Source organism: Chlorella variabilis (assembly GCF_000147415.1).
Source record: "Chlorella variabilis unplaced genomic scaffold CHLNCscaffold_3, whole genome shotgun sequence".
Lineage (NCBI taxonomy): Eukaryota > Viridiplantae > Chlorophyta > Trebouxiophyceae > Chlorellales > Chlorellaceae > Chlorella > Chlorella variabilis.
The window spans coordinates 226,270-246,639 of NW_005435085.1; the positions used below are offsets into that span (position 1 = coordinate 226,270).

Here is a 20,370-nt window from a genome sequence, read left to right on the forward strand (position 1 = left end):
TGTAAGGGACACGCGCTCGGCGGTACCAGAGCTACCCGGGTAGAGGTAGGAAGCGGATGGGAGGGAGAGCGACCTCACTTACAACCGTCCGGCCAGCAGTGCACACCGCTGGCATTGCGAATTCAGCACAGAGGCACCCCCTGCTGCGGGTACTGGCCGCCGCTGCGCCGCATCAGGTCTGCCAGCTGGCGCAGCGAGCGCTGCATGCCGCGCCGCACTTCCGCCATGCTGGCGCCGCCGCCGTTGGCCCCGCCCACGCCCCGCTGCTGCGTCAGCTGCGCCGCCGCCTGCTGCAGCACCGGCTGCCACTGCCACTGCGCCAGCAGCGCCGCCATGGCTTCCTCTGACAGAGCGCCGCTCTGGGTCACAGCCGCGCGCGCCTCGCCCAGCCAGCACCCCAGCTGGCTGCCCGCCGCTGAGCAGACCGATTCTGCGGTGGGGGCGCCGCCGCCCTGCTGCTGCTGCTGCTGCTGCTGCTGTGCGATGGCCAGGGAAGCCGCCAGCAGCGCCATGTCGCTCATCAGGCTCACCACCTGTGGCGGCGGCAGGCAGCGGCGGGGGCGGGAGGCAGCTGGGCGTCTGCTGCCGTGGGCCGGGGCGCGGGCGGCAGCAGCTCGAGCAGGGGAGCGAGGCATGCAGAGAGTTGGTATGCATGCCAGCAGCGCGAGCGCACACACACACACACACACACACACACACACACACACACACCTTGGGCAGGTGCGAAGCGGAGTTGAGGGAGAGCAGCGCCAGCAGCAGCCCCTGCACCAGCAGCGCCCCCTGCCGCCGCGCAAAGCCCAGCAGCGCGCCGTGCAGCGGGCTGCGCCGGTCAAGCAGCAGCGCCAGCAGCGCGGTCAGCGCGCCCAGCGCCGCGTGGGAGGCGTCGCGGTGGTGGCACGCCGCGTTGGCTGCCGCCAGCGGCAGCCCCAGGCTCAGCACCGCCTCCACCTCTGCCCCCGCGCCGGGAGCCAGCTGCCGCCACTGGGCTGCCTGCCGCATGCAGCACCCCAGCAGGGACAGCAGCGCCTGGGTGGCCTCGGGGTCGGCGTCGCCGCCACGCAACGCCGCCAGCGCGCGCGCCTGCGGCGCCCCCAGCATGGCCCGCACGGTGCCCAGCAGCGGCGGCTGGAGGTGCGGCAGGGGGCCGTACGCCTCCACAGCCTGCTGCAGATGACGCAGCAGCGCGCCGCCACCTGCGTCGTCGGGGCCAGGGTGGCGGGATGCAGTTGGGCGACAGCAGCCTCGCTCAGCAAGCAGGCAGGGCAGCGGTGGCAGCGATACCAGAGCCGAAGAGGAGCGGCAACCTGCCCGGCGGCAGCAGCGGCAGCGCGACCGCCCCGCCGCCAGCACACCGCCCCAGCGGGCGCCTCACCCGGCTGAAAGCAGCAGGCGGCGGCGGTCTCTGCAAAGGACGGCAGCGCCTGCTGGAAGGCTGCCGGGTCGAGAGCCATGGCACTGGACAGGCAGTGCGCCACCTCCTGGAGCAGCTCTCGCCGCACGGACGCCAGGCTGGCGCCAGCTGGCGCCGCCGCCGCCGCCGCCGCCGCCTGCCTCTGCCACCGGCACACCTCGCCCAGCCGCGGCCAGCAGGCCAGCAGCGTGGCCAGTGCTGCCTGCCTCACGCCCAGCGAAACTTCCGCGCCCCTCAGGCTGCCGCCGTCGCCCTCCTCATAGGATTCTAGGGAGTTGAGCAGGGCCTGGAGCTGGCGCAGGCGGGCGTGCAGGCGCCACAGCGCGCCGCGCAGCTGCTGCAGGTGCTGGGGGCCCGGCGATGCTGCCAGCGCGGCCCCTGCCTCCCCCAGCGCCGCCGCCAGAGGCTCCAGCACGTGCTGGCGTACCGCAGCTTCCGCCTGGGCCTGCAGCTGGCGGTCGCCGGGTGGGATACCGTGCAGTGCATGCACCAGGCCCGCCACCAAGTGGCAATGTGCCTCCTGGTACTGCTGGTACTGTGGAGACGCCTGCAGCGCCGCCATGCCCTGCTGCACCGCCGCCAGCAGCTGAGGCGTGGTGGGCATGCCGCAGGCAGCGGCGGAGCTGCGGGGCGCGGGAGGCAGGGGCGAGGGCGGCCAAGCAGGCAGGCGGGTGGATGATTGAGACCCGCGAGGCAAACCAACCCTCTAGTCAGCACACTCTGGGTGACAAGGGCTGGCCGCCGGCTGGCATAGGCCGCGCCGCCGCCCGCTGTGCGCACCTGCACAGCGTGCGCAGCGCCGCGGCGCCGCGCTCCACCACATCCTCGGTGCTGCCCGGCGCCACGTCGGCCGTCCTGTGCTGGCTGGAAAGCGCGCGCAGCGACTGGCCCACCACCAGCTGAAGCACCGCCTGCGGCATGGCGGTGGCAGAGGGGCGCTGGCGTGCCGGGTGGGCAGGGGGATGGCTGGACAAGCCCTTGCTCCCAGCCTATGCCAGCCCCGCGTGCCACCCCGCGGCGCCCCCCTGGCGCCGCACCTCCTGCTGCTGGTGCTGGTGCGAGGCCTGCAGCAGAGGCATGACGAGGCGGCCCAGCGATGCCCAGCTGGCCAGCAGGTCGGCGTGGAGGATGGTGAGGGGGGCCCCGCTGCTGCCGCCTGCCTCGGGCACCAGAGCATACAGGCGCAGCAAGCCTGCAGGTAGGGGGCAGGCAGCTGCAGTGAGCAAGGCGGGGATCAGGAGATGTGCAGGGCAGGGAGCCGCCAGGCTCGCCGCGGCGGCGGGCCTGCCGCCCAGCCTTGCCAGGGATGCAGCCTTGCGGCCAGCATCAGCACAACGGCGGCGGTGCCCCACCTGCCAGCCAGCCAGGCGGCGGGTCCCCCGCGCCGCGTTCTGCACAGCTCGTGTCCAGCAGCCCGCTCATGCCGTCCAAAACGTGCAGGCAGGCGTCCAAGGCGGCCTGGGCGGGCAGGCTGGCGGGGCCGTGGCGCGCCGCCGCTGTCTCGGCATGCGCAGCCAGCGCCGTCAGCGCCACGTCAGCGCCCAGCAGGTCGCCCAGCACATCAACCACGGCGGCTGCGGCGGCGGAGGTGGGCGGGAGGTGGGCAGGGCGAGTGCGCGGGTGGGCAGGGCGCGGCACGGCAGACCAGGGCAGGCAGAGCCGGGGCAGGCGCCGAGGCTGAACGGAGCGAGGAGTGATAGGGGTGCCGCGCGGCTGGCAGCATCATGCATGCACGCGGGGCGCAAGCAGACGCCCCGCGCAGTGGCGGGCGCCTGCACTGCAGCGCCTGCACTGCACGGGCTGCCCACCCACCCGCCTCGCCGCGCAACGCGTGAGGCACGCCCTCGGGGCTGTGCGTGCCGCGCTGCGCCGGCGCCGTGCCGCCCGCCCCTGCCGGCGGCGGCGACTGGAAGGCTGCCGCGTGCGGCGCCACCTGCGCCAGCAGAACCTCCAGCGCAGAGGCAGCAAAGCAGGCCTGCTCCTGGGGGCCCATGGGCCTGCGGCAAAAGGGGTTGGAGGCAGGAGGGGCCATCGCCGGGGCGCTGCAGCCTGCCACGGGGACGCAGGCGCCTGCGGCGGCACAGCCAGCCCTGCACCCCACCAGCCCCAAGCACAGCCCCCACCGCACGCACGCCACCATTGAGCAGCGGCGCGGGGCCCACCTGTCGGCGCCATCCAGGCTGCCGCCGGCGGCGTCCCCGGCCTCCCCAGCGCCCTCGCCCCACGCCCCGCCGCCGCCGTGCCGCCCCCGCGCCGCCGCCAGCTGCTCCAGCAGGTCTGACAGGGCACCCATGGCGGGCAGCGCGGCGCCGCCGCCGTCGCCGCCTGGCTCGACGGGCAGCGCCAGCAGCTGCAGCAGGCCCTGCAAAGGCGGGGAGCACAGGGGCGGGTAGTAGGTGTGGTGGTGCGGCGGGCCTGCGGAGCCAGCCAGGTGAGAGGCCGTGCAGCGGCGGCCACCCACCCTTGCCGTGCCTGCCTGGCAGCAGCACACGAGCAGCACGCCACCCTGCTGCCACGCGTGCACCCAGCAGGCACACCTGGCGCAGCGCCCGCCCCTGCGGCCCAGACGCCGCGCACAGCGGCGCGTGGGTGCCCACAAACAGGGAGAAGACGTGGCTCAGCTCCTCGGCAGCCGCCCCGCCGCCGGCGGCAGCCAGAGCCGCCGCGCGCGCCGGCAGCGCCGCCGCCAGCTGCACCAGCAGCGGCTGCAGCTCCTCTGTGGCATGCTCGATGATTTCGCTGGCCGCATCCACCGCCGCGGGCAGGCAGGTGGGGCTGAAGGGCAGGCCGCGGGCGGGGTCGCCGGCAAACAGCAGCTCCCCGGCCAGGGAGGCAAAGTAGGCGGCATGGTGGGGGGCCACATACTGCAGGCAGCCCCACTTGACCCACTGCAGCGCAGGCAGGCAGCATGTAGCGGGAACGGGAGGCCGAAGGGCGGTCGTGAGGGTGCGGCAGTGACGGTGCCAGGGTCGGAGCGCAGGGCAGGACTCTGCGCGGCTGGGCGGAGTGGAGCCTGGCGGCTGGGCACTCACCGCGCCGAAGCAGCCCAGCACGGCCAGCGTGAGCGCCTCCCACTCCTCCCGCTGCTGCGCCGCCGCGGGGGAGTGCTGGTGCGGGCTGGGCGGTCCCTGGGCGGCCCCTGGGCTGGCGGCGGCGGCGGCGCCGCTGCTGCTGTGCAGGGCGTGCAGCCAGGCGGCGACCTCGGGGCTCCACTTGTGGGCTCGCGCCTTGAGGCCCCACGCCACCTCAGCAGACGCCGCCTGCGCCGCCGCCGCCGCATCCTCGCACTCTTGTGGCAGCAGCGTGAGGAACTCAAGCATGCGCTCCCGGCTCAGCCGCGGGCCTGTAGCCACCCACGCAGGAGGGCAGGCAGGCTGGCTTCAAGCGCATGCATGTGCACGAGCAGGCAGGCAGGCAGGGAGGCACGCACGCTGGCTCGACCCTGCATCACCCCTGCACCCCTGCACCCGCGCTCACCCAGGGTGTCCAGCGGGCGCACCCAGCCGCTGCACTGGATGGCCAGGTTGGCCAGAGCCACGCACACGCAGCGCACAGCCGGGTCGCGCGCCTGGCCGGGCGGCGGCGCCGGCGCCGCCTCCGCCAGCCCCGCCAGCGCCTCAGCCAGCTCCGCCTGCCGCTCCACGGGCTGCAGCTGCCCCAGCTGCCTCTTTACCTTCCACGCCAGCAGGGAGGCGGCCTGCAGGCGGACCTCGGGAGGCACGCCAGCGCTGCGCAGCACGCCCAGCGCAGCCGCCCACGCCGCGGGCTCCAGGCGGAAGGCCGCCAGCCAGGCGTCGGCCTGCGCCCGCAGCGCCGGATCCGTGGCGGGCGACGCCAGCAGCGCGGCGCAGCGCACAAAGTCGTCCATGCCGAGGCTGGGGTGGGCTGGTGGGCGGGGCGCTGCAGGAAGATGGGCGGGGGTGCGCTGGCGGACGGCGTCGCCCTGCTGGCGGGCGGTGCTGCTGGGTTAGCGGCCAGGCAACGGCACCTGTGTGATACGCTGCATCACGATCGCTAACGTGCGGCAACAGCGCAGCCTGCCTCCTGAGGCAACAGCGCAGCCTGCGTGATTGTGGTTGGGGCACCCAACAGCTGTGCCTGCGGCTGCCTGATTAAATGTACCTGCCTGCCCTTGCGAGATCATCCCACTTGGGCCCTTCAAGGCTCTGCCCAGGTGGCACCATGCTGTTGCTTGCTGCGCCACTCTCTGACTCTTTACCTGACCCAATGCTCATCAATCACCATCTCTCGCTCGCCATGAATGCACAATCATTGTTTCAGCTGATTGCAAGCTTGCTCCCTTCAATAAATACAACGTTCACGAGCAATTCAGGCGAGTGGTACGAACACTATAGGTGCTGCGTCCACCCAAGCGGCCTATGCACGCCGTGAGCCTGTCCCACAGCTCCGCAGCAGCTTCAGCCCACACCGCGTGCCGCCCCCGCGTGACGCCCCGCCGTGCGCTGTGTCAGTTTCCTTTCAGGGGCACCCAGGCAGTTCAACCAACTGCATCCCCGCCACCACAAGTTGAATTGACCACACTTCCCCCGGCACCGCTACCCGGGCAACGCCATGCCCGACCCAGAGCCAGGGCCCGGCACCCACCTGGGTGCGCCATGCCGCTGGCTCCAGCCCCATCCTGTGCTCTGTTTCTGCCCTCATCCCCAGCCGCTTCCTACAGCAGCCTGTGCAAGCCGGACTGACACTCCATGGTGCGGTATGGTCCCTCCTTCGCTCCTCCTTGCCCCCAGCAGGCGGCGGGTACGACCTGCGGCCCGCCACCCCAGCCGACATCCCCTCCCTGGCAGCCATGTACGCAGCCGCGTTTGCTGACAACCCAGCCTACCGCTTCATCTTCTCCGGCTCAGCGGCCAAACCCGCCCCGCCGGGCGCCCTGCAGTGGCTGTTCGAGCGGCGGGCGTGCCTGCTGCTGTGGCGCAAGTGCCCGGTGCTGGTGGTGTGTGCCGCGCCCTCCCCTGGCGCCACCGCCCCAGGCAAGGTGCTGGCGGCGGGGGCGCTGGTGCCCTCGGCGCGCAAGCACAGCACGCTAGACATGGTGCGTGCCGGCATCCTGACGTGGCCGCTGTTCTGGGGCATGGCCAGCCTGCGGCGGGTGCTCAGAATGAGCGACACCCCGGCGGAGCTGATGGGCCCGGGAGCGCCGCTGGCGGGGCTGGCGCTGGGCGGCGAGCTGGTGCTGATGGCGGTGCACCCTGAATGCCAGGTGAGTTTGGGAGGGGAGGAGGGGGGCTTGCTGGCGGCGCTGGTGTGCTGCTGCTGCCTTGTGCACACTTGTGCTGCCTTGTGCAGCCGGTTTGCGCAGCTGGGCATTGGGCCGGTGTTGGCTTGCACCTGCGGGAGACTTACAAGCACGCTGTGTGGCATTGGCCTGGTGGCACTGTGGCAGACCTTCACCTCCCGCCCACCCTGCCGTGGTGCTGTGCAGGGCCAGGGGCTGGGCAAGAGCGTGTTGGCTGCGCTGCTGCGCCTGTGGGACGGCGAGTTTGGCGCCGGCGGCGGCTTAGTGGTGGCCACCCCGGACGCGGTGGCACTACACCTGTACAAGAAGGCAGGCTTCCCCCCGGTGATATTTCAGGGGAAGGAGGAGGAGCACAACCACGCGGAAGGCGGCTTCGGAAACTGGTTCTTGCACCCGCGTGCATAGCACCGGTGGCGGAGCGGCAGAGGCACACCGGGATTGGTGCCCCAAGGCCATTTTGAAACAATCTTTACTGGGGTAACCTCCGCTTTTCCGAGTTTCATTCTCTAGCGCATTGTGGGTATGGAGCTCTCCAGAGAGAGAGAGAGAGCACTTGACGCGAGCAGCACATCCGCCAGCGTGGCGGCGAGTGGCGGCGGCAATGTGCGATGGCGATGGATCGGCGCCGATCGTACACAATTGAATATAGCTCTCTCCACAGAGATCTTGGGAGGTTGCGGGCGGTTGTCTCGATGTCCGCTCAAAGCAGAGGCGCGTCCCTCCTCGTGCTCTACGCCTCTCAGACTGGCAACGCGCAGGTGTGCGTGTGGAGTCTTGCCAGCGTGCCGTTGTGATCCCACACTGTCGGGAGTAGGCCGCCGGCACTCCGCCGCCGCCCGGCGGCAATGCAACTGGCGTTTGGGTGTGTCGCTCTCTGCTTTTTGTCTCGATCCGCGCGTCCTACGTAGCAGTGCCGGCACCTTGGCACGAACTTCCATCCTGCTTGGTGTCCCCGGGCCCCACCCCCACGTGCTGCGCAGGATGTGGCGGAGCGCATTGGGCGGGAGGCGCAGCGCCGGTACTATGCCGTGCGTGTGCTGCCCGCCGACGCCTACCTGCCCCGTGTGGCGCAGCTGCCCGGGGAGCCCGCCCTCGTGTTTGTGGCCTCCACCACGGGCCAGGGAGACCAGCCCAGCAACATGCGCCAGCTGTGGAAGTTCCTGCTGCGCAAGAGCCTGCCGCCGGGGTCGCTGGGCGGCATTCGGGCGGCGGTGTTTGGGCTGGGCGACTCGGGGTGAGGGGCTCAGCAGCTGGCCGCGCATCCGGCACACTGATCCGACGCAGAGACCAAACAGTTTCCCCGCCCGCCAAACCCTCCTGCCTTCTTTCCTCCCCGCCAGGTATCCCAAGTACAATGTGGTGTCCAAGAAGCTGTACCGCCGACTGGAGGCGCTGGGCGCCGCCATGCTGCTGCCGGTGAGCTGCTGGCCGCGACTGGTGCATGCATGCCACGGGGATGCGCGCCCCAGTCCGCACCCCAGCAGGAGCAGCACCGGCGTGCACATCTGCGATCCACCGCCGCCGCCTGAGCTTGCCTGTCGCTCCCCGACCCTCATCTCTCCGCCCACCCATGGCCTGCAGCTGGGCCTGGGCGACGACCAGCATCGCAGCGGGTATGAGGCGGCGCTGGATCCCTGGCTGGAGCTGCTGTGGCCCGCGCTGCGTGCCTGCTTCCCGCTGCCGCCCGGCGCCTCGGAGCCGGCGCTGGGGGACACCTCCGCCGAGCTCGTCTGCAAGTACAGGGTAACCTGGCTGACGGGCGAGGAGGCGGCGGCGGCGGCGGCCGCCGCAGATGCCGCTGCCGGGGCCAGCAGGGACGGCGCCACCACAGCCGGCAGCGCCGCACACTGGGAAGCGCTGGCTGCGGCCCGCCAGTTTGATGTGGTGGAGGCGGCGGCCAGCGGGGTGAGCTTGGAGCAGCAGCAGCAGCAGCATGGAGGAGGGCAGCAGCAGCAGCAGCAGCAGCAGCCCGCCAGCAGCCGCGCCGCAGCGGGGCCAGCCACGACGGACGGGCCGCGCGGCGGCGGCGGCGGCGGCGGGTACGGCCCGTACCGCCCGTACTGGTCTCGCCTGGCCTCCAACCGCCGCATCACCGCGCCCACCCACTTCCAAGACGTGCGCCTGCTGGAATTCGACCTGGGCTGCTCCGGCATCTCCTACCAGCCGGGCGATGTGCTGGCGCTGGTGCCGCAGCAGCCCGCGGCGGCGGTAGACGCGCTGCTGGCCCGCTGCGGCTGGGACCCTCAGGCCTGGGTGCGGGTGGAGCCGGCGGCGGCGGCGGCGGCGGCAGCCACAGGCGAGGAGGCCGAGGGAGGCGGCGGCGGCGGGAGTGGCGGCGGCAGCGGCGGCGGAGGCGGCGGCGGCAGCGGGGGTGATCGCCACGGTGCGGGTGGGCGCGCTGGTGGCTGGAGCGATGGACATCAACGGCGCCAGCCCCCGCCGCTTCTTCTTCCAGGCGCGAGGCCTGCCTCACGCTCGCCGGGGGGGCCAGCCTTGCCTGGTGCCTCCTCGCCTCCCGCCGCCGCCGCGCCCCATCCATCGCCCGCTGCCGCCCTCGCCGCTGCCGGCGCCCGCCGCTGCGGTGCTGCGCCCCTGGGTCCTGCCTGCCCCCACAGTGCTGCCCTTCTCCCCCCCGCCCCTTCCCCGCAGGTGCTGCGCCAGTGTGTGCGTGAGGAGGCGGAGGCGGAGCGCCTGGCCCACTTCTCCTCTCCAGAGGGGCGGGACGAGCTGTACGAGTACAACCAGCGGGAGGGTGGGGCGCCTGCCTGCCCGCCTACGTGGCCTGCCTACTGCCTGCCTCCTGCCTGCCTGCCTGCCTGCTTCTTGCCCGCCTGCCGCCCACACTCCTCCCCGCCCACACTCCTCCCCGCCCACACTCCTCCCCGCCCGCCCGCACCCCTGCAGGGCGCACGGTGCTGGAGGTGCTGGGCGACTTCAAGTCGGCGCAGCCGCCGCTGGAATGGCTGCTGCAGGTGGGGGGCAGGCGGGGGGCGGGCCGCTGCTCAGCACCCCTGGCTGCCGCTCCGCTCCGCACCGCCACCGCAACCGCCACCACCCCCTCCCCCCTCCCTCCACACCCAGCTGCCTGCTCCCACCCACCCGCCCTGCCTGCCTGCCTTCCTGCCTGCCCGCCGCAGGCCGCCCCCCGCCTCCAGCCCCGCCTCTTCTCCATCGCCTCCAGCCTGGCGGCCCACCCGGCCCGCGCCCAGCTGGCGGTGGCGATCGTGGAGTGGGCCACGCCCTTCAGGCGCCGCCGCCGCGGGGTGTGCACCTCGTGGCTGGCGGGGCTGGACCCCTCGCAGGCGCGCCCAGGGCAGGCTGGGGGGCGGGGGGAGGGGAGTGGTGGTGGTGGGGTGGGGTGTGGTGGCCGGCTTAGGCGGGGCGTGTGCGAGTGTTGCGGAGGGGCTGGCACGGGGCCGGCGGTGGCAAGCTGGTGCCGAAGCCTTTGCCAGTGGTGGTGGTTGGGGCGCTGCTCCTGCTTGCTCGCATGCCGGCCGGGGTGTGCCGACCCCCTGCTGCGCACCCCCCCGCCTGGCGTGCATGCAGGGCGAGGTGCTGGTGCCTGTGTGGGCGGAGCGCGGCGCGCTGCGGCTGCCCCCCACCCCCGCCACGCCGCTCATCATGGTGGGGCCAGGCACGGGGGTGGCCCCCTTCCGCGCTTTCCTGCAGGAGCGGGCGGCGGCGGCGGCGGCGGCGGCGGCGGCGAGCGCAGGTGGGAGGAGGGGAGGAGGGGAGGAGGGGGAACCCGGGGCGCTGGAGCCGCCAACCCGTGCATACGTGGCCTGCCGCTGCTGATTGATGCCCTGGCAGCCTGTCCGACCGCGCTGCCTTGGGCCTGCCTGCCCCCCTGCCCTGCAGGCGAGGCCCCCTTCCCCGCCCCCAGCATGCTGTTCTTCGGCTGCCGCAGCCAGGCGGGCGACTTCTACTTTCGGGAGGAGTGGGAGGCGATGCAGGCGGCGGGGGTGCTGGCGCCGCCGCCCGCCGGCCTGCTCACCGCCTTCAGCCGGGACGGCCCCCGCAAGGTGTATGTGCAGCAGCGCATCCGGGAGCACGCGGCCGAGGTGTGGCGCCTGCTGCAGCAGCAGCCTCACGGCGCCTGGGTGTACGTGGCGGGCAGCGCCGACAAGATGCCGGCGCAGGTGGCGCAGGCGTTTGAGGAGGTGGCGGCGCAGCAGGGCGGCATGGCGCCCGCAGACGCGGCCGCCCTGCTGCGGCGCATGGAGCTGTCGGGGCGGTACCAGGTGGAGGCGTGGAGCTGAGCTGCAGCTGGGTGGGATGCCTGGCCTCGGGGGGGGCTCCAGAGGTCGCCATGCCCGCTCCGCCACCTCTCTGTCGCATCAGAACAGGGTGGCTGGTTTACAATGCAACTTGGCTTATTGGCAGGCAGGATTCGGTGGCAGAGGGGTTATGCGAGGATGTATGAATGGTCATGCAGACGGTAGGTAGTGTGTCGGGGCTGTCACGGCGTGCTGGCCGCAATGGCGGCAGCAGCTTAGCAAGGGACCCAATGTGGGCCGGTCGGTGTGGGGGGCATGCAAGGCACATAGCAATTGAAGAACGCAGGCAGGAGCAGGGAAGGGCAGACAAGTAGGGGTTGTGAAGGGCAAACAGCAGCAGGAGACATGTGTTGAGTTTGGGAGGAGGTAGTGGGTGGAGAGGGCGTCTCTCATGCACAGGTAGGTGTACTGGTGAAAGAAGATAGGAGCGCAATGGCGCTATGTTTGGGTAGGCGTCATGAGGGAATGCTGGCCATGGGTCGTTAAAAACTGGGAAGTGATGAGTGGTTGGGTGGGCGACGTCGGCCGTCAGAAGAGCGCCCGCTTTGATGGCCGAGGTTGCGCGTCGGGCGAGTCTGGCCCCTGCGCCTGCTCGTTGCTGGGATGCAGTGGTTGGAGTTGCCGGCGAGAGGGGGAGGCCTGCATTTCTGCCTGCACCGTGGGCCTGGTGGTTGGGGTTGGCGCCTGCATGGCAACAATGCCGCGTTGTTAGGTGGCTGTGCAACGCGGCAGCCTGGCTGCAAGCTTTGCAGTGTGGTGGAAGCGATCAACGGTAGCCGGCGCGCGCAAGCGCGGCTATACCTTTGTGGGCAGCATGGTGGACGCAGTGCGGGGTGCTGGCCTAGCGGGACTCGGCATGGCAGAGATAGAGAAGCACATCGAAATGGATCGTGGGTCGAGGAGGATGGAGCAGCGCAAGGAGCCACGAAGCCCAACTACCCAGCGTGGAGGTACGCGCGAGGTACGGGCCCCTGGACTCCCTCGGTTCCTTTGCGGCCCATACTCTGATCAATTGCTGTATAGTGTGATAGTATACTGAGAGGCACTTGAGGTCTGAGGGTTGACCTCCTCAACGATGCTCCTCGTCACCCAGTGCCGACCTGCAGGAGGCCCGGTAGTGGCGGCCTCGGCATTTCAAGACGATGTGGGGGGCGTGCTGGTCGCCACCGACTCCACAGTATCCTTCTACGCTTGCGGCGGCGGCAGCGGCGACAGCGGCGTCGAGCAGAGGTGGCAGCACCACTGCCCCCTCAGCAGCAGCAGGGTGGAGTATATCGCTCCCTTGACCGACGGCGCATTCCTCGTGATTGTCAGCAGCAGCAGGGTGGGCCATGGCGCCGAGCCACCTCAGATAGCCCTCGTGGCTGCCGCGCCACTCGCCGGCTCGGGCCCCAGCACTGGGGACACCGTGACGCACTTTGATGTGCTCGCCGCCGCCCCGCTGGAGGCGGCCGAGCAGCAGCACGGCGAGCTGCGGGCGTGGCGCCCCGCCTTCAGCAGCGTGGCTCGCTGCAGCAGCAGCGGCGGCAGCGGTGCGGTGCTCATGCTGGCGGCCAGCCTGCGGCAGGGCACGGTGCACCTCGTCAGGGCCGAGCGGCATGGGGAGCGGGACTGGAGCCTGTCCAGCACAGAGACCAGCCTCTGCCACCTGCTGACTACCGAGCCAGGTGGCGGCGGCCGGCGCTCTGATTGCGTGCCAGCCCTGCATGGCGGCGGCGTCTGCGTGCATTTTTTGCCCTTGCGGAATGCGGTCAGCAGGTGAGCACCGGTGAAGCCGGGCATGGAGCCCCCTCCTCTCGCCGCCGCTGCAGGCGCTGCCATAGTGGTGGAGTCGGCGGCACTCGGCCCCGCCAGCGCCTGCCTGGCGCCCGGCGGCAGCCTGCACTGCACGCTGCTGTACAGCAGCATCATGCTGGGCGGCGGCGCCCGGGTCAGGCATGTGGCGTGCCTGGAGGTGCAGGCGCAGGACAGCTCGCTGAGCAGCTGCTGCTGGTTCATCGGGTGCGGTACTGCTTGGGCTGGCTGCAGGGGGTGGTGAGGTGGCCATGATTTGGGGAGGCTGCCATGAGGGTCAGGTGGTGCTGGGCAGGGCCACACCCGTGCACCCGGGTGCCTGAACCGCCCCGCCGCCCTCCTGCTCCCGCCCTGCCGCCTGCAGCAACGTCCACCCCTCCACCTCGCTCGTGGCGGCGCTGCCGGGGGCCCGCACCCTTGTGGCCTCCGCCTGCCGCCTGCTGCTGGTGCAGGCGGACGCGCCGCGGGAGCGGGTGCAGGTGGCCGTGCAGCTGGCTGGCAGGCCCACCTGTGCGGCAGCCCTGTCCCGACATGTGGCAGTGGTGGGCGACAGCCAGGGCCAGCTGGTGTTGCTGGATCTGCGGCACCCGTCGACGGCGCCGGTGGCTCGGGGCCTGCTGCCAGCTGCGCCCTCCTGCCTCGCCTTCATGGCGGCAGGGCAGCGCCCAGACTGTGCAGCAGGGGAAGCCGAGGGGGCGGGCCGAGCCGTGGACGAAGCCCCTTCGCCAGCCGCGGGCATCCTGTTTGCGGGCAGCACCGGCGGCAGCGTGTTTCTGGAGGTGCCGGAGGCAGCGCTGGACGCCGAAGGCAGCGCCGAGGCCCAGCAGGAGGCGGCAGATCCGGCGGCGTGGCAGCTTGCCTCTGGCGGCGGTGTGGACAGGCTGGCCGCCAGCGCAGCGCCCGTCACCTTCTGCCAGCTCATCGACTGCCCCTCTGGCTGCGGCGACAAGCGCCTGCTCATGTGCTGCGGTACTGCCCCGTTTGGGCGCCTGGCTCTGGGCCGGATGGCGGCGGGCCTCAGGCCGCTGGCAGTGGGAGGCGACCACCTGCCGGTGAGGGGCCTGCTCCCGCAGCGGCTGCCTTGCTTGCACTGCGTGCATGCCTGCTCCTCGGTTGCCTCGCTTGGCGTTGCCTTGCACCCCCACAGCTGGCTATCGACCCTACAGCGGTGCCTCCCCTGCCTCCCTGTGTGTGTGCAGGGCCTGGTGCGGCTGCTGGCCTTGCAAGCGTCGGGCACCGCCGCCGCACGGTGCTACCTGCTGCTTTCTTCTGAGGACCCCGCCGCCGACGCCGCCGGCCACGGCTGGACCACGGTGCTGGAGGCCACGGCCGGCGGCCTGCACGCCGCCGTGCTGCCGGGCTTGCATCTGGAGGCGGCCACGCTGCTGGCCGCCGGCCTGCCAGGAGGGCACATGCTGCAAGTGACGCCGCAGGTGGGGGCGGTGGAAGGGAGTGGCAGGGGGGTGGACGTGGCCCTGGTGCATGCATGTGGGTGTGATGCGGGGTGAGGTCCGGGCTGGGCTCGCTTCTAGAAGGCTTGTGACCGCCACCCGCCACCCACTGCTTTTTCAACCGCTGCATTCCTGCAGGCCGTCCGCACGTTCTGCCTTTCCACCGGCGCCCTGCAGTCGTGCTGGCAGCCCCCCAGCGGCGCCGCCATCTCGCTGGCTGCGGCCTGCGGGCAGCACGTCGCGGTGGCGTACGGCGGCGAGGTACAGGTGCTGTACTGCGGCGGCGGCACGGGGCAGATGCGAGAGGAGCGCCTCCTGCGCCTGCCGCAGCAGGCGTCTGCGCTGGCGCTGTTCCAGCCGGGGCAGGGCGGTTGCAACGCTGGCGGCGAGGTGTGGGTGGCGGCGGGGCTGTGGATGAGCAATGAGGTGGTGCTGCAGCCGCTGTCTGCTGAGCAGCCCGCCGCCCGGCTCGGCCTGGCCCACCACCAGCCGCGCTCCCTGGCTGTGTGCCAGCTGGGCGGCAGCGGCGGCGGCCGCCACCTGGTGGCTGGCACCAGCAGCGGGGAGGTGGTGTGGTGGCGCCTGGTGACCCGGCTGGACGCGTCTGGCGCCGTGTGCGGCGTGCAGCTGGAGGAGGGCGGCTGGGCGCGGGCCGGCCTGGCCGCCGTCAGCCTGCACGCGCTGCACCAGCCGGGCATTCTGGCCGTGTCAGACCAGGCGCTGCTGCTGGCGGCGCCCCACCCGGAGCGCTCGCCCGCCGCCGCCAGGGTGCACGGCGGCCAGGGCCTCACCGCAGCCTGTGCGCTGCCCGCTGGCAGCCAGCCGCAGGCCAACAGCCTGGCCTACATCCAAGCCGGCCGGCTGCACATCGGCTGCCTGGAGCCTGGCGTGCAGCTGCGGTGGGATGAGGCGGCGCTCGGTGGCGGGGCGGCGCCGCGCGCTGCCGCCTACCACGCCGCCAGCGGCTGCGCGGCCGTGGCCTGCTCCGAGCGCGGCGGCGGCTCCAGCCTGCGCCTGGTGGATGTGGGTGCCATGAGGGAGGTGGCCCGCGTGCCGCTGCCCCCACGCCACACCGTCACCGCGCTGGCGGTGGCGCCGCTGCCCTGCTCCTCTGGCTGGCAGCGGCAGGCCTCGGGGCATGGCGGCGAGGCCGGCGCAGGCGCGGCGGCATACGGCCAGCCGCAGGCGCAGGCGCAGCAGCCGGGCTGCGCACAGTTCCTTCTGGTGGCCACTGCGCCTGAACGCGGCGCCGCTCCTCCCTCGCACGGCAGCGGCGAGGGCAGCCCGGCGGCAGGCGAGGAGCGGCTGCCGCTGCCAGCAGACAGCGATGCAAGCCAGCCGTGGTGGCGGCAGCAGGGCCAGCAGGGCCAGCAGGGCCAGCAGCAGCAGGGGCAGCAGGGGCAGCAGGGGCAGCAGGATGGCGTGCCCTGGCGGCCGCAGGGCTCGCTGTCGGTGTATGAAGTGCGGTTCAGGTCGCCCCCACCAGGCGACAGCAGCACCACCAGAGCCGCCTGCAGCGGCGAAGGTAGCGCCAGCGACAGCACACGCTGGGAACTCGCCCTGCACGGCACCTGCCCCCTGCCCGCTGCTGCCCTCAGCCTGGCAGTCGTGCACCCCGAGGCCGAACCGCTGTACGCCTCGCCCGCAGCGGCAGCAGAAGACGGCGCCGCCACCGCGAGCAGCAGCGAGCCCGCGCCGGCAGCGCCAGCGGCGGCTGCCACCCAGCCACCGCTGCTGGCTGCCGGGTGCGACGATGGCGCTGTGCGCCTGTACAGGTGCGAGCTGCGGCACGGCTGTGCACAGCTTGCCACAGCCTGCCGCTCGCTGCCGCTGCCCCTGCCCTCCCTGTGTGCCGTGCCTGCTGCTGCCAGCCAGCCCCGCTCCCAGCCAGCCCTGTGTGCAGAGTATATGTGGATGATGCGGGGGTGGAAAGGCGGCATGCGCTGGAGTCCAGCCTGGCAGCCATCACAGTTGCGGTGCCACCTCTGCACCTGGCAGGGGAGCAGGCGCCGGATGCAGAAGCTTCTGTGGCGGCAGGCCCGCACCAACGGCCCGCCGGCTCTGCTGCCAGTCGCCCCGCCGCCCCCGTGGCGTCAGCGCATGGCAGCCGCCGGCTGTGGCAGGGTCATGTGGCGCTGCAGCTGGTTGCACAGGTGCGCGCGCCCCGCCCTGCTCCTGCAGGCATGCCGCATGCGCCTGTCATGGCAACACACTCTGGACCCGTGGCAGCCGGTGGGCAGCAGCAGGCGTTGCAGGTGTCGCGCAGGTGTCGCATCAGCGTGCTCCTGTGCATCTCTCCCATGCAGGCTCCCACCGCCTTTGAGGGCTGCCCCACCAGCCTGGCGGTGCGGGGCAGCGCTGTGTATGCCCTGGACCTCTTCTCATCGCTGACCGTGTTCCGCGCGCAGCCGGTGGCGGCAGGCCAGCTGCCCAGCTTGGTGCCCCTGGCTGCTGACCCCTCTGGGCGCCACGTCAGCGCCATGCTGCCGCTGTCAGAGGGCAAGGTGGTGGCGGGCCTGCAGTCTGGCGGCCTGCTGCTCCTGCGGCGTGACGAGGAGGCTGAACGGCACAGGCAGGACGCGGTGAGGAAGCGGTGGGAGCAGCTGCAGGAGCAGGGAGCAGCAGGCGGGACGGACGGCAGCGGCAGCGGCGGGCCGCCCGCACCCACGCTACGCGATGCTGCGCCGCTGGATGTGGCGGCCTCGTATCACACGCCCAGCGGCTTTGCGGGCATGGGTGCGGGGGTGCTGGGCGTTCCGCTGCGGAGGGTGGAGGAGCTGTACCGCAGCGAAGGCACAAGCAGTACCACCGACGGCGCAGACGGCTGCCAGCCTGCCCCCATGGCTACGCTGGTGTGCACCAACGGCACGGTGCTGTCCGCTCGCCTGCTCACGCCGGCCCAGCACCAGCAGCTGGTGGCGCTGCAGCGGGCGGTGCTGATAGCCTGCGAGGAGGGAGGCTGCATCGATGGCGCCAAGCTCATGGCAGCCTATTTGCAGCCTGATCTCCTGCAGCAGCTCGAACAGGCATTCCCCGTTGCCCTGGTGGAGCAGGGGCGCGACATTTTGGGCCTGCTCTAATTTGTTGCTGTTGTTGTAGCGGCGCCTTGCGGCATCGCCCGCCGCCACGCGGGCGGCCGCCTGTTTGTGACCACCCACCGATCACCAAGTGCGCCGCGACAGAACGTTTAACGCTGATCAACGCCCGCGCCTGTGCAAGCCACCAGCCCCAGCGTGTTCACTGGCACACAGCAAGTCTCGACTCTTCAGCTGACCGGGCCCACGCTCTTCCCGCGCACTGTGCGGCACACGCTGTGGCAGCCCTAGCCCGCACCCTGCCTGTGGCCAGCAACACTCGGACAGTCGGGGGCGCCACCACAATGTCCTACGCGTACCTGTTCAAGTGCGCACTCGCTGCTGGACTTGGCACGGCCCGAGGGGGTGTCGGTGGCGCATGGGTGCCGCCCCCTGCAGCGCCACCGACGCGCGCCTGCGACGCGGGTCCCGCCGCCTGTGCACTGCGCGTCTGCCGGCCAATAGCCTGCCCCGCACTCAAATCGATCGCCCCAAGTTTCTGTCATGCAGGTACATTATCATAGGCAAGTGGCGGGGGCGCTGTTCTCCAAATGGCGCAGAGCGGGGAGGGTGGAGCGGCTCTCGCCGGCGCAGCTACCGGCGGCGGGAGTGCCAGCGCCTGCCTTGCCCGCAGCCCCGCCGCGTCGCTTGCGCCCTCCCGTCGCGAGCCTTTGCCCGCCGCCGCCCCCCGCGCGCGTGCAGGTGACACGGGCGTGGGCAAGTCGTGCCTGCTGCTGCAATTCACCGACAAGCGCTTCCAGCCGGTGCACGACCTGACCATCGGCGTGGAGTTTGGGGCGCGCATGATCAACATCGACGGCAAGCAGATCAAGCTGCAGATATGGGACACGGTGGGCGGGGCGGGCCGGGCCGGGGCAGGGCCTCTGGCCAAGGGCCGGGGGCGGGGAGTCTTCTTCAACGCCGCACAACAGCAGCCCCAGGCGCCGGCTCCCGTTGTCGCGGCATCACACGCGAGCCCTCCCTGCGTGCCGCCCCTCCCCCTCCCTCCCTCCCTCCCGCAGGCCGGCCAGGAGTCGTTCCGCTCCATCACGCGCAGCTACTACCGCGGCGCGGCGGGGGCGCTGCTGGTGTACGACATCACGCGGCGCGAGACGTTTGAGCACCTGGCGTCGTGGCTGGAGGATGCGCGGCAGCACGCCAACCCCAACATGACCATCATGCTCATCGGCAACAAGGCAGACCTGGGCCACCGCCGCGCCGTGAGCACCGAGGAGGGGGAGCAGTTTGCAAAGGTGGGTGGGCTGGGACCGCCGGCGGGAGGGCGGTGGTGGGCTGCTGGCGGTGGCCAGGTGGTGGGGTGGAGAGCGGCGGCGGCGCGCTCTCCCCATGCGCACCAGACCCCTGCCCTGCCTGCCTGCCGCGCGTCGCTCATCACCCCGCCGCCACGCCGCGCCGCCAGCGCCAGCGCCATGCACTGACACCCGCTCGTGCCTAGCCCCCCGCCCCCACCCCGCTCACAGGAGCACGGCCTGGTGTTTCTGGAGACGAGCGCCAAGACGGCGCTGAATGTGGAGGAGGCGTTCATCAACACGGCGAGAGCCATCCACGGCAAGATCCAGAGCGGCGTGTTTGATGTGTCCAATGAGAGCTACGGCATCAAGGTGAGCGGCTCGTGCTGGTTGCAGGTGGCCCGCCAGGTCGGGGCGGCGGCGTGGGGCTGGGCACGCGGGCGGGCAGCCGCATGAGTGGCGCCCGTGTGTCCACCGCGGCGCCGCTGCCTCCCTGGGCTGTGCAGGTTGGCTACGGCGCGGGCGGCACGGGCGCGGGCGCGCCCGGCACGGTGCGGCCAGGGGAGCCGTCGCCGCAGCAGACCAGCTCCTGCTGCAGCTGATGGGCCGCTGGGCCGGCCCCGCGCCCTGCACCTCGCCTTTTGCATGACATCCAAGCAGCCGCAGGCAGCGCTGGTCCGCCTGGGGATGCCACAGCATGCCAGGGCGCAGTAGCGTGCGCAGCATGCGCATGCTCCCGACCACTCCCGACCCCTTTGCTTTTCGTGCGCCGCTGCCTCCCTGTCTCTTTCTGCATTTTCAAGTGTACATTACATGTGCTGCTGCTCATTCGCAGCAGTCACCGTTTCAGGCCCGCATGGGTGGGGCAATGGCGCCCACAGCAGCAGGGCCAGTGCAGCGCTGGGCGGCAGTGCGTCATCTGATGGATATGGCGTTCAGCATAGCAAAAAGGGGTTCAAGAGAACAGTGCTCGCTTCACTCGTGACAGAACCGAAGTATAAGCACACGAGATAACAGGCGGCGAAGCCAGAATAGGGAGGCTGAGGGGGGTCGGCCCCCGTCATCTTGTCTAGCATCCGTGTGTGTGCGCACACCAACGTTTGGTTGGCACACCCGCTGGCTGCCGGATGGGGGCAGAGCGGGTCGGCTGAGCCGGCAGGGCGCGGGCAGCGCGGCGGGGGCGTGGGCGCTGGCGGCGCGCCCCCCCTTGCCCGCTCACTTCTTGCCCGAGTACTCCTCCAGGCCGTCTGCCGCGCGCAGCGTGCCCAGCTCCTTGGGCGCCTGCGTGCCCACCACCATTGAGTGGGAGTACTCGCTGCAGGGGGGGCAGGCAAGGTGGGTGGGTGGTGGGCCACTGAGTGGTGGCGGCTGGGGGAGGGTCGTGGTGGCGCCCCCCCAGGAGGTCGGGCGTGGTGGCGCAGCTGGTGGCGGCCATGCCCCACCTGATGTCCTTGCCCTGCTCCTTGGCCTCCTTCTCCAGCTCCCCCTTGATCCAGCCGTACGTCACGCGCAGGCCATCCTGCGGCAGGCAGCGCAGCAGGGCGGGGACGGCTGAGCAGGGCTGCGCCTCACCTCCTCCGCTCCACAGACACTGTCGGCCCAGCCGGGCAGCCAGCCGCGAGATGAGCTCCAGCCCAGCCAGCCAGCCAGGCCCCCCTCCTGCCCCACCTCCAGCTTGATGGTTGGCTCCCAGCCCAGCTTTTCCAGGATGAGCTTGTTGTCGGAGTTGCGGCCGCGCACGCCCTCGGGGCCCGGGATGTGCTTGATGCCCTTCTTCATGCCATCAAAGCCCATCACCATCTCCATCATCTGGTTCATGCTCACCTGCGGGGGCCAAGGGGGCGGGGGGCAGG

General features: G+C 71.7%; 5 protein-coding genes across 5 annotated transcripts in view; 3 read left to right on the forward strand and 2 right to left on the reverse strand.

Annotated features, from left to right (window-relative positions):
- Nucleotides 1–122: 122 nt before the first annotated feature.
- On the reverse strand, nt 123–5,279 carry CHLNCDRAFT_50173 (hypothetical protein; the record flags this gene model as incomplete). The annotated part of the gene is made up of 11 exons (XM_005850747.1): nt 123–533; nt 712–1,193; nt 1,373–2,034; nt 2,192–2,322; nt 2,449–2,603; nt 2,764–2,985; nt 3,224–3,408; nt 3,574–3,773; nt 3,949–4,299; nt 4,444–4,754; nt 4,889–5,279. The coding sequence occupies 11 exons, from the start codon at nt 5,277–5,279 to the stop codon at nt 123–125; spliced, it is 3,501 nt and encodes a 1,166-aa protein (XP_005850809.1).
- A 1,349-nt stretch (nt 5,280–6,628) lies between these two features.
- CHLNCDRAFT_48513 (hypothetical protein) lies at nt 6,629–10,930 on the forward strand (the record flags this gene model as incomplete). The annotated part of the gene is made up of 12 exons (XM_005850449.1): nt 6,629–6,635; nt 7,383–7,429; nt 7,652–7,905; nt 8,012–8,087; nt 8,253–8,399; nt 8,436–8,555; nt 8,592–8,924; nt 9,321–9,423; nt 9,576–9,643; nt 9,809–9,934; nt 10,218–10,383; nt 10,530–10,930. 12 exons carry the CDS (start codon nt 6,629–6,631, stop codon nt 10,928–10,930), a joined length of 1,848 nt encoding a protein of 615 aa, XP_005850511.1.
- A 1,093-nt stretch (nt 10,931–12,023) lies between these two features.
- On the forward strand, nt 12,024–17,273 carry CHLNCDRAFT_140348 (hypothetical protein; the record flags this gene model as incomplete). Its single annotated transcript, XM_005850450.1, has 8 exons — nt 12,024–12,615; nt 12,760–12,949; nt 13,107–13,794; nt 13,942–14,175; nt 14,332–15,665; nt 15,792–15,968; nt 16,097–16,346; nt 16,500–17,273. 8 exons carry the CDS (start codon nt 12,024–12,026, stop codon nt 17,271–17,273), a joined length of 4,239 nt encoding a protein of 1,412 aa, XP_005850512.1.
- A 111-nt stretch (nt 17,274–17,384) lies between these two features.
- On the forward strand, nt 17,385–19,342 carry CHLNCDRAFT_29716 (GTP-binding protein YPTC4). Its single transcript, XM_005850451.1, has 6 exons — nt 17,385–17,595; nt 17,778–17,791; nt 17,970–18,118; nt 18,290–18,520; nt 18,749–18,889; nt 19,024–19,342. Exons 1-6 carry the CDS (start codon nt 17,573–17,575, stop codon nt 19,117–19,119), a joined length of 654 nt encoding a protein of 217 aa, XP_005850513.1. The 5' UTR covers nt 17,385–17,572; the 3' UTR covers nt 19,120–19,342.
- A 390-nt stretch (nt 19,343–19,732) lies between these two features.
- CHLNCDRAFT_140350 (hypothetical protein) overlaps nt 19,733–20,370 on the reverse strand; it is a gene marked incomplete at both ends in the record, with an annotated part of 1,614 nt that continues 976 nt past the window's right edge. The window contains 3 exons of the mRNA XM_005850748.1: nt 19,733–19,832; nt 19,960–20,036; nt 20,186–20,341. Coding sequence (XP_005850810.1) covers nt 19,733–19,832; nt 19,960–20,036; nt 20,186–20,341 — 333 coding nt within the window. The remainder of the gene's footprint in view (nt 19,833–19,959; nt 20,037–20,185; nt 20,342–20,370) is intronic.